Genomic DNA, 12,143 nt, shown 5'->3' with positions numbered 1-12,143 from the left:
TTTTACCCAGTGAAGAGTACGCCCGTCCAAGCCATGAGCAGCCAGTTTCTCCAGGAGAATGCTGTGGGAGATGGTGTCAAAGGCTTTACTAAGGTCCAGGTAAACAACATCCACAGCCTTTCCCTCATCCACTAGGCAGGTCACCTTGTCATAGAAGGAGATCAGGTTAGTCAAGCAGGACCTGCCTTTCGTAAACGCATGCTGACTGTGCCTGATCCCCTGGTTGTGCCGTACATGCCGTGTGATGGCACTCAAGATGATCTGCTCCATAACCTTCCCTGGCATTGAGGTCAGGCTGACAGGCCTGTAGTTCCCTGGATCCTCCTCCGGCCCTTCTTGTAGATGGGCATCACATTTGCTAACCTCCAGTCAACTGGGACTTCCCCGGTTAAGAGAAATTGTTGCTTGCCCTACAGGGTGGAAGTAATTTAAATGACTTTTGCTGGTTTTCCTCCTCCCTTCTCTTTCTATCAGATGAAAGAATGAGAAGGGATCTTTTTCTTTGCTGGCTTCTACTTTGAGAAGATGGAGTTAAAACTGAATCTGTATCATTCTGCTTCTCACTGGCTATGTCAGAGTCACATCACAGTAAGACCCATTTACACCCGTTCCTCTGATTTCTCACATTCTAGTTTCCAAGGAAAGGAAATTTAGGACTGTGTACTGGGTTGGAGATGCAGTGCAATTTGGACAGGTTCCTCAACAGCTTTTCTGGACACTACCACATACAGAGGCAAATACAGGCTCTGTCAGGTGTAGCCGGCTCCTGGAAATGGATGGGCTGCTGGTGATTATTATTTGCTTCCTAGACCACATGTCAGGGAACATTATTTTTTTTAAAATCTGATCACATCATCTTGGATTATAGTCCATATAATGTATTAAAAGTTAACAGAGTATTTCAGAGGTGACAGCTTCAAGTTTGCCTACAGTCAGACCCCACAAGTTCTTACGCAGTGCATCTTCCTACCTGATCAATCAAAATTATCTCACAAATTCTCATACACTCCTAGGACAATTTTGACAATTTATAGTCCAACGCTGTGGATCAATCTTATGTATTTTTCCTCTGTGAAGTAATATATTTATGCTACTTGTTTTTTGGGTTCAAATCCACTGAATTGTAATCTTGTGGGAAATTACTCAGCGTAGGCGTCTTATCAACCCATATTAGAGTGTTCCTGTACATGAGAATCATTCACAAGAATAAAATCCTTAAAATCTGAGCTAAAAGGCAGAGAAAAGTGGACAAAGGACATTAATTTTTACACCCTGTCCTGGTTTTGGCTGGGGTAGAGTTTTCTTCCTAGTAGCTGGTATAGTGCTGTGTTTTGGATTTCGGATGAGAATAATGTTGATTGATAACACACTGATGTTTTAGTTGCTGCTGAGCAGTGCTTACACTAATTCAAGGACTTTTCAGCTCCTCATTCTGCCTTGCCGGAGAGTAGGCTGGGGGTGCACAAGAAGCTGGGAGGGGACACAACCAGGACAGCTGACCTAAACTGGCCAAAGGGATATTCCATATCATATGACACCATGCTGAACAAAAAAACTGGGGAGAGTTGGCTGGGGTGGCGTGGCCACTGCTTGGGAGCTGGCTGGGCATTGGTCAGCAGGTGGTGAGCAATTGCATTGTGCATCACTCGCTTTGTATATTCTTTTATCATTATTATTATGTTCCCTTCCTTTTCTGTCCTATTAAATCATCTTTATCTCAACAAGTTTTACCTTTTTTCCAATTCTCTCCCCCATCCCACTGGAGGTAGTGAGCGAATGGCTGTGTGGTGTTTAGCTGCCTGCCAGGTTAAACCACAACACACTCTAACAATTAAAATATCGGAACTAAGCAGGTTTTAAAGATTTTAAATCCTCCCTGTGAGGGAGGATTTGAGACCCTCAGACAAGGAACTCAGGTTGATAAGTCTCTGTTCATTCAAAAATAAGATTTGGATGAGGAGTGGTGCGTTCTTGAGACTCTCAGCAAAACTAAGCTTTTGAAGTCAGGCATAATACTACCCTTAATTCTGGGCATGAGAGCAAGTTCTGCTTGTTTTTTGTTTTTTTCACTTAGCATCTGAGTCATCTCACAAGGAAGACAGGAGCTGCAGTGCAATGTGCTGCATTACTATAGCATTTGCCAGGAGGTAGTGGTCATGGCATTTAAAACTAAGATGATAACAGGGAGGAACAGGTCACTCCAGCATGAAATGAAGAAACAGAAGTTGAATCAAAAAAAGGGAAAAAAGAGAGACACTAAGTTCATATGAAAAATAATGACGATTAGAGAGAGCCTCCAGCTAGTGGGAAGCGGTTCTTTTCACCACAGAATAAGTTTTATAGCCCTGTGGGCCTCTCTGAAGATTTGCGCACTTCCTCTCAATGATGAATACTATTATTCCAAGAAATACCGCTTGTAGAACTTGATTTCTAAGCTAATATCGTGTTACAGGGTAACTGTGATTAGACAATCTGTGATGTAGAACTTTGGAAAAAAGCTGTATTCTTCAATAGTAAAAGAAAAATATGGCAAATTCTGGGAGAACGCTAGTGGACCTGTTTTTTTGAATATACAGCTTTATGCAATTAGAATTAGGCAGAGATTTCCAAGAAAGGTTTTTATGTCTCACTTCTCATCCTGGCTAGTTACAATCAGAAAATTTGCTTGCTGTGGAGATGATCCTTTCCATTCAATATCTTCCCCCACATAGCAGCTGGCTTACTTGGTTGAGTAATTATTTCTCCTGTTCTATGGTACAGGTAGCAGACAGACAAAGCCAACAGTGCAGAAGACATAATAATCAGATCATTAGACCTGACACTTACTTCATACTCCTCTTTGAATCCATAGCCTTCTGCACACTTCATTTGGGTGATGTGCTGTAGCAAGTCAGCTACACGGATGGCTGGATGAAGCTGTCCGGTCTGGTAGGGCACATCCACTGGATCTCGCTTCTTGTAGGTATGGGATTGGACCAGGCTGCTTGTGTCACTGACCATCGTATGGGTTTCATCTAGAAAAAGAGTATCTCATAATGTACTGGCTTATTTTCACTTACTAATAGAAATATAAATTACACAGATTTCTAGAGGAATGGCAGAAATCTGACACCATCAGTATTGCTTCTGTCTGTGAAGGCTACATCAAAAGAACAGTAAATCCATGGAGCAGTTTACACAGGGAAATTGCAAGACTGATTGGAATGAGGCAAAGTCCATGGTTCTACAATGGAAGCATTGCAGAGCAGTCCGAACTCTAATATTGTTTTAAATATCACTAGCTGATTACAAACCGGTTTTAAATTAGGCATTTGGTTCTAAACTGCATAGAAGTTTCATTCTGAAACTTCAACAAGTCCCATAGAATGAAATTGGACTTGTATTCTTCTTAGATTACTGAGGTGCTATATTTTACACTGCAAATTTAGAGCAAATGTTTGGAGTGAGCAAAATAAAAAGATGCACAAAATGGCTTATGGTTTCATCAAGCTAGGACTGCAATGGAAATGTAGATCTGATACAACATTTGGAGACGAACTACGGGAGGACAAATGCAAAGGATCATCGGATCAGGAAAAATGTCTTGACTGGCTGCTGAACATGCTTTAGGACCACAGTATATCATGAGCCATCACATTAGGCATGGAATGTTATATGTCAACTGACATGCAAGCCAACAAACAGGAGAACCCAGTGGGCTGGTTAAAATTTTTATGAGACACATACTCTCCCAACCCTCCACATCTCTTCCATGGGGCAAATGGGCAACTTACCATTGATTGGCACTTTTAAGAAGATACATATCAGGAGAAAAAAAGAGGAGGAGAAAAAGGAAACAGGGCATAAGCAACAGTACTGCATTAATAATTACAGGTAATTTTATGTTTGTAATTTAGTCTTTACAGAGTGATTTCCTAAATGAGTCAGATTCTGATCTCAGTTTCACAGTATAAATTAAATATACTGAAACCAAGGTATCTTACTGTGAGTCAATTCACACAGATGCAACTGAGATCAAAACTTATACTTAGCAGTAAATAGACAGATGTGAAAGTGCACTCTACCTAAGGAAGCAATATGCCTTTCTTCCTATTTAGATGGAATTTTAAAAATTTGTTCAAACTTGACAAGAGAAAAAAAACAACCCAAATTCGAAGGTCCAAGTATTTTCATAAATATTTTTTCTGTTTACCCAAATAATAATTTTACATATCTCAAAGAGTTTTTGATTTTTAACTGAAATTGTAAATGCGGTGCTTTGACTTATGCAAACTACTCCTCACTGGCTACACACTAAACATAGCAAGGGGTTTATTAAAATACTGTATTTATTAAAAAATTATTACTTTGTAAAATATGTTCTATGAAAGGGAAGCATTAAAATAATATTTCCAAATTCATAAGTTAGATATATTATAGCAGAAAGTTCCACAAACACTCTGGATGAAAAGGTCGCAGCTACACACCAAAAACACTACTACGCCTCATTAAAGGTGAGATTCTGGTCTTAGGTACACCATTGAAAATTGATGTTAAAGCCACAAAGCTCAACGAATCATATTTCAAGGATGATTTTAGGTTCTCTCAATTCACACTGATACTAAGACACATAAAATCTGGTCCTCAGTAAACGTACAGTCAATATGAACTGTGCATTTAAACCTAAACCAAAAATAACAGAGAAAATTTATGGGTATGAGTATGGGCATTTCACTGCTTTTCCTGCCAGTTTGCTAACCTGTTCTAATGCAGAGGAAAAGGATTCATCTTTTAGTCATAAAATTTGACAACTTTTGTTTAATGTGTGATAAAATTGTACTGCAAAGCACCTTGGGATGCATGGCATGAAGCGTGGTATACAAGTGTAGGTACAGTATGTTGCTGTTGAAATGGCACCTGAAAACTACAAGGTGGCTAAGACACAAAAGACAAAAAAAAGTGTAGGAAGTTGATCATGAGTTTTTGGGTAGCTTATTTCAATTTTAGAAACAGGTTAGAAAACTTGGGTTTTTTTTTCAAACTACAGAATTCCTTGTAACACAGACTGTTAGTAACTAAGATGAAGGCAAAGTCATCAGATAGCAGGGTCTTGTGCTATGAAAGCAGCAGTTTAATCCTTATGAATCTATTTCCTGTGAGCTCCTTTGTTTTAGACTGATTTTCCTCTCTCCATTTCTTTATCTCTTATAGCTGCATTAATACTATTTTTCTCTGGGAGCAATCTTTTAAGTTGTTTTAAATAAAGTGCTTTCAATCCTTGGTTTATATGGTACATTAGGAGCCAAGTGTATTATAGTTCTTTGCTTTGCCTTTGAGCACTGTAGCATGAGCATTTCAGGCATAACAGTCCACTGTTTTTCAAAGGGTGAGCTCCTCCAGAGGCAGTGTTCATATGCAACGGGAAGTTTGTCCAGCTTAAATACTCCTACAGCTGCAGTTGTTTGACTCTCCACTTACTCATTCCCATAGAGCTGTACAACACATTATATAATATATTTATTCACTAGTTATATGAACTCATGGCATGGAAGGTATCTGGGAACCTAGCCCAATATCTTTTCTGGGCTGAGACTCTTTTCTTTCTCCAATTTCAGAAATATGCACATCGTTGATACTAGACAAACATGACCTACACTCAGGGTCAGCAGCTATAAATTTAGCCACTGTTATGTAAAGTGTTTTTTTTTAATCTCAGGCTTTCACTTAGGTTATTAGGCTAAGCATGAAGGTTTTCCCTCAAATGTAAGAAAATTTCCTCATATCTGAAACTGAGAAGTCAGACTGTTGCCTTTTGCATAATTTAAAGAGTTCACCACTAATTATCAGTCTTTTTTTTTTTTTTCAATTGGCTAAGAAGTTCCTGATTTGCATGAATAGTCCAAAGATCTTGCTGTACATAAATTTGGAAATGGTAAGTGTGTTGTGGCCTTTCTAGCACATTTTGAAACTAAACTCAACCATTCACCAGACCTGTACCCTTCCCAGGAGGTCACACCGAAAAGTTCATTTAGTTCTAACTACAGCCTTGACCCTGCAGTCTAACACAACTTCTTTGGACACTGGAAGACAGCAAGAGCAGGTATTAGTTGCAATTAAAACCCAGCATTTTTTGTTAATAGCTATATTCCTCTACAGACTCAAGCATAGCTAATTTGATTTACCCCAGATAAAACACTTCCTATACAGGCAGTCATAAACACATTTTGGGCGAGAGACCTGGTCTGAATGGAACACCACTCATAAAAGGGTACTAAATTTTTAACACGTAAGGTTACAAAAATATTCATTTTCCACAGTGAAGTAACTGGAAGATTTTCTGAGATAAGTAAGCACAGGTTGCTGTAGTAGACCATAAAATACATATCTAACTAATTCAAGATTTTACAGACTTCGTAAAAGCAAAGAATTTTTTTCCCAGTGTATGTTTTTCTGATATCTGAATCACTTGCTTAGAGATTATTTATTGGGGGAAAAAAAGCTAAAAAATAATTTTACCACCATTATTATATAGCAAAGGATCACAAAAAAAGTCAGAGAAACGATTAACTAAAACTAATAATCCAGATAGGAAATCTCAAAGTTTTTCTCCTGATAATAGTACTTTTCTCCTTGCCCACCCACAAGGTCAGAAAGAACATCTACTGGATGAAGCGTTGAATGAATGCTAAAGCACACAAAAAAATCTAACATCTCAGGCAGTTAAAAGGCACTGCAAATTTCATTTGCATGCAGATTATTACATTGTTACAGTCACTACCGTTACCTTCTTCCAGATTTACATAATGTATAAAAACGCACAAGTTCCTTCTCCAAGTTATCACACTGAAATGCACTGCACTAAATGTTCTTTCACAATAACAAATGAATTCAAGATTACCTTCCTAAACTTCTACTTCTCACATGTTTCACTCTACTTCTACTGAAGCCTGTTTAACTTACAGTTTAAGGGCAGGAATGAGTCAAAGGGTCTTATATTTTTACAGTGATTTGAAGAAAAAGGAGGAGAAAGAAAAATATTTGTTGCAAAAATATAAATCATTGTAAAAAGAGTAAATAGACAGGCTTAACATTGGAGTTTGAATTCTTGCTCGTGTCATATTTTGACTTCTTATTTTAAAAAAATCTCCCTGTTTAGTTTAAAGTTAGTATGGGAAGGAGGTGTAAATGAATACAAGCCACAAAGTGGTTAGAGTTACTTAAGCATTGAAAATGCAATAGCGCCTCATGCTTATTGTTTTATCACTGTGCAGAAACCTCTCTCTTTTTGACATTGGACAATAGCAAGTTTTCCTAAATTCCCAGTGGAAGTGCTTTACACTTTAACTGAATGTTTTTAACCTACAGTTCTACTTATTTCATTCCTGTGACACCTGATGCATAATAAACTATATACTCTAAGTGTCATGTTATCATTTTGCTGTTCAAAATACCATCTCTCCTCAGAAACTTCACTTTGACAAGCATGTCAGAAACTGTGGGGTATTGTGAGAAGAAATGATAGCTGGTGGATGGCCAAAACTGTATTTTGTCTGATTTTCTGTATCATGAATAGTCTAATTAGGAAAAAATGTTATTTTTAAGAAGTGACATCTTAACGGAAAAAAATGAGGGAAACTATTGCTGCGATAATCAAATTCTTTTGTGTCACTCCAAATACATGCATAAACATTTCCTCGCAAATCCACTTGTTAAAATTATTTCTCTCTTTTCTCCCCTGACTTGCACTATGACAGTAGTAATCAAGCCTGATAACTGTCCTTAGCATTCTCGGTGTAGCCAAGCCTACCACCCCTCCCTTCAGCATAAAACTCTAGCTTTTTGCATTGTCTGTACCCCGAGATCTGTGACTTTCTAAATTACTTCAGCAATAAGCTTTGATAAAGGGAAATGTTCTCACCTAAAATTGCAGTTGGCACAAATGGATCTGTCATACATCATAAGCAGGTCAATGCAGAAAAGGTAAAAAGAGAGAGAACAGTAAATGATTGATAAATGTTCCCGAGTTTTCTTTCAGAAAGCTACTGTAAGCAACCAGTATGTTGCTTACATATGTATTAAATTTCTATGGCAAGGAGTATAACAACGTAATTATGTATGCTTTTATTACGAAAAGGTCTATATAGGGTAGAAACCAGGAAAAAATCGGTTACCTGGGTAATAAGAATTAGGCACTGTTGTGCTCAGTGTGTTAGTTTTCATTGTAAATGAAGATGGTGAAGATACAGCTGCAAAGAGAAACAAAGCTGGTTAGAGACAGCGAAGTGATACGCGGCTATTTAAGCTGAGTGATACAGCGTATGTGATTGACTTCGTTTAGAGTCCGTCCTGTTGTGTTTGCTGCACTGGAATCAGGACCTAGGGAAAACCAGGTATGTCTAGTGAATAAAATAGCTCATTGAATTTGATCAATTCTCTAAAAAGAAATGCCATCAGAGAAAGCATTTTGATCAGTGATGACAAATATTAAATCACAAGATTAGACTGAATACTGATGCTTGAATAAAGACATCACAACGTCAACAGGTGTTTTTGACAGAAGCTTTGATCATTAGTAAGTTTACTTAATAATACTATAAATACTGTATGCAAATATTCTACTATAGTTCATTTTTTCCTCTCCTTTTTTTTTGATTTGTTCAGAGAGGTGGATAATGTGTACACAGATACTATCATGCCCTGAATATTACTCTTTATTTAACAATGGTTTTCAGGGAGTGATACCTAGACCATTGCTCACATTGGTATTTAGTCATTTAACCATTTGTAAAACCTATGGGAAAACCCAATGCAGCAAATTAAGTTCAGTTAGTTCCCTGGTATACAAAGATCGTGTGAATTACCGTTGTAAGCACAGATACATTCAACAGGTGGGAGTTAATCACAATATTTTACAGAATGTTCAGCCAAAGAGTCATTAAAGGCTTTTAAGCAAAGCTCATTGCAAATTCAGCCTTAGTTGCTTGTCTAAACAGCTCAAATTCAGTTGGATCAGTGAATGCAAGCACGTTACAGATACCTATATACAGACTAACAGGAATTAGTGAAACAAAAGTAGAATTGAGGAAGACAGGAGCTTCTGGATGAGAAGGAGTGAGATTACTCCTGCTGGCTTTCATCCACCTTTTTTTTGGTTGATCTTCTAGGGCATACAGTTGCCAGCCCTTGTTGGATGGAGCTATCTGAAAACTGGCTTAAATAATGCTGTCAGTTATCACTTATCCTATAAATGAATATATCTGAGAGTACTTTCCTTTGATTATGTCTCCTGAATCACTGGATGGAAAGAACAGAGTTGTATTCCTTTTGGGCATGGATGCAGACATTAGTTGAGGTCAGGGCTGCTGCAGCTAATAAAACTGGCTAGATACAGAATACAGCCAGGGTAATAAACTTTCATAGGAAGTAGGGATGTTCTAAATCTCTTGAGTACAAGGCCTTACACAAAGATTATTCCTAAAGACTGTCAGACTGCTTCTTCTGGTGACCACATTTCTTACGGAAAGTCTAATTAGAGGTTCTAGCCCCCAAGTGGTATAAAATACTTGCTAGGCCAATAATTTCAAATTGGTTTAAGGTGGTTTACACAAAGAGGATTTAGTCCCAGGAACTCATTGCAGCTTCTTTGGTTGTTGTGACCATTCAGTAACACCATTGGAAAACTACATCACGATGATGGAAGATGAAGTCAAACCTCTTATCTCTCCACAGAAGTAAGCAATCTCATTAACTGCAATGGTATATTCTCACCAGAAAGGCAAGTCAGATTTTGAAAGATCTATTTCAAAACAATTTCAAAAGTAACTCAAACACAAATTAACATTGGAAATTCTGAGCCTAACGCTGCTGAGAGAAGTCTCGCTGTATAAACCTCACAGAGTGTTTGTACAATTGAGCTCATCAAAGATAAGTTCTTAAGCATATTATTACAGCCTGGGACTTGGGCCTCACAAACTGTTAATACTTGAAACAAAATTCAATCTTTGACAAATTCTGAAGATGTTAAAAAACACTGGTATACAAGAAAAACTGAGGTTCCTTAAGAACTACAAAAAACAAGAAAGTTTTTTGAACATAGTAATTCTTTTTTCATTCTTTTTAACAATTATAAAAAACTTCTGTTTTTCCTGGTCTTTGCTTAGTGCTAACTCCCAGACAGGAGTGAGTGGTTGACTAAAATTCTAATACAGGAGATTTTATATCCCAAACTTTATTTATTTTCAGGGTAGATCCAAGAAGACCCAGGATATTAGAGAATCTCTTATGGAATTGCAGAACAGATAATTCCACTGAGTTCTTCCTTTGCACAAGCAATGGAAAGAGCATCATCTAGAATTGGAAATAATAAGACAATCAGATCACCATTATTAAGTTATGACTTAATAACTTAATTAAAATAAATTTCGCCTACAAAAAAAGAAGTGAGCAAGGGAAGCATTTGAAGGACTCGGGACAGCATGAGGGATATAAAATTTTTAACGTAATAGAGATTGGAGAAAGGTAAAACTACAGCTGTTTCAGTAATGTCTTTGTTCTTCTGCAGAAGAAAAGGATGGACAGAAAAAAGCTCAATTATCCTTATTATTTTTAAAGAAGTCTATTCTTGATGTCTGTCTTGCTCATTCGAATACACACTGTAATGTGCTGCACAGTGGGAAATGCTGGGTCCCATGGATTTTCCATGACTGAGTAATGAGGAATATTTTAAAAACCATTTGCATTTTTCTTCCACCTTCCAAAAAAAAAAAAGAAAAGAAAAGAAAAGAAAAAACTTACATCTCCCATTTAGATTGTGCGTGTCCATGAAAGAGAAAGCTTCGTCACAGTTGGTGCCTTGCTCAGTGTAGCTTTTATCCATTGAATTCACCATCACTGTCATTTCCTGCCGTGTACTACTCAATGTCTCTTTCCGCTTTTTAGCCAATTTTCTTAAGAAATGAATGTTGAGAAAAAAAAAAGAAAAAAACGAACATTCAGTGAGCAGACATAGTCTTCATGTTGTTTAGATCAGTACTGTAGTTTGTAACCACATTATTAAGCAACATACTTACAATTATTCCTGCATTTCTGGAAACTTAAATTGATTTCACACTCATGTCTTTCAACAGCATCTGATAATCAAGGGATAGTTGCCAATGCCCTGACTTACGGTGAACAGCACCTTAATCCTTGGGGACCACCACTGAATTAAAGGGGACTACTTGGATACAAAGGTGATGTGAGCTACTGTATCAGAGGCTACATCCGTTTAAATACATAAATAAAAATTATAGGAGAGAAGATTTCACTGGAAGTGACAAATCAGTAACAATTCTCACTTCACATGCATAGAACTGTCCGGAGCTGTTTCATTGAGACACCACATAATACAGCTAACTGGTCTACATCATACTGTATAGTATATGTTTGATGTCTTAACACACTTAGCACAAGCAAGTGACATTTTAAATTGACTTGCATTTCTAAAGACTATTTTCTGTCAGTCTTGATTTCAGGAGAACTAGTCACAAGAGTTAGTTGCTTCTCAGCTGGAGTGGTCTGTCAGAGACAAGTTCTTGATTCTGATACTACAATAGTGATTCATTAAGCTATAGAACTGCTTTGGACACATATACCTCTTTTCTCCCAGATCTGTCTATTTCTGTCTAAACTAAAATCTCACTCTGTCTCCCCCAGAGTTATGCTTATCTACCATCACAAAATAACATGTCCAAAACTCTTGATTTTTCCTTCAAGCTTTGTGAGACGTCTGTGATCCTGATGATGGTGGATCCCATGCCCATTTGGCTTGTTTCCCTAGCCTGTGACTCTGTGTTAGACCAAGCCTTTCCCCAAGTCCTTGCCTACAGCCTTCATTTAAATTTTCCAGGTTCCTTCTGTATAGTATCATCAAGGTATGGGTTTTACACAGAAATAACTGCTCCACAGACTTTGATCTTCTCATATCTGTTCGTTCAATGACTTCTCCTCTGTGGAAAACATAATGAGCCAGCTCATATCCATCTGCCAGAAAGATCTTTCAGATATCTTCAACCAGAACTTACAGGAGCTTATTATCTCATCTATGTTTCCTTCTACTTCTAGAGGCCTACTGCATCAAGCATAACCAACTTGTGCTAACTCTGAAAGCCTTTCTCTTTGTTAAC

The 12,143-nt window shown here is 37.6% G+C and overlaps 1 protein-coding gene across 1 annotated transcript in view; it reads right to left on the bottom strand.

The window, feature by feature from the left end:
• Positions 1–12,143, bottom strand: part of LOC103924545 (receptor-type tyrosine-protein phosphatase mu-like) — a 323,454-nt gene that overhangs the window by 29,359 nt on the left and 281,952 nt on the right. The window contains exons 16-20 of the mRNA XM_009333074.1: positions 10,774–10,925; positions 8,151–8,225; positions 7,898–7,924; positions 3,774–3,785; positions 2,827–3,014 (exon numbers count right to left, since the gene is read on the bottom strand). Of these exons, the coding sequence (XP_009331349.1) occupies positions 2,827–3,014; positions 3,774–3,785; positions 7,898–7,924; positions 8,151–8,225; positions 10,774–10,925 (454 nt within the window). The remainder of the gene's footprint in view (positions 1–2,826; positions 3,015–3,773; positions 3,786–7,897; positions 7,925–8,150; positions 8,226–10,773; positions 10,926–12,143) is intronic.

The sequence above is a fragment of the Pygoscelis adeliae genome, unplaced genomic scaffold (assembly GCF_000699105.1).
Source record: "Pygoscelis adeliae isolate BGI_AS28 unplaced genomic scaffold, ASM69910v1 Scaffold38, whole genome shotgun sequence".
Classification (NCBI taxonomy): domain Eukaryota; kingdom Metazoa; phylum Chordata; class Aves; order Sphenisciformes; family Spheniscidae; genus Pygoscelis; species Pygoscelis adeliae.
The sequence above is the reverse complement of the archived record's forward strand: the minus strand, read 5'-3'. Positions and strand labels throughout refer to the sequence as shown.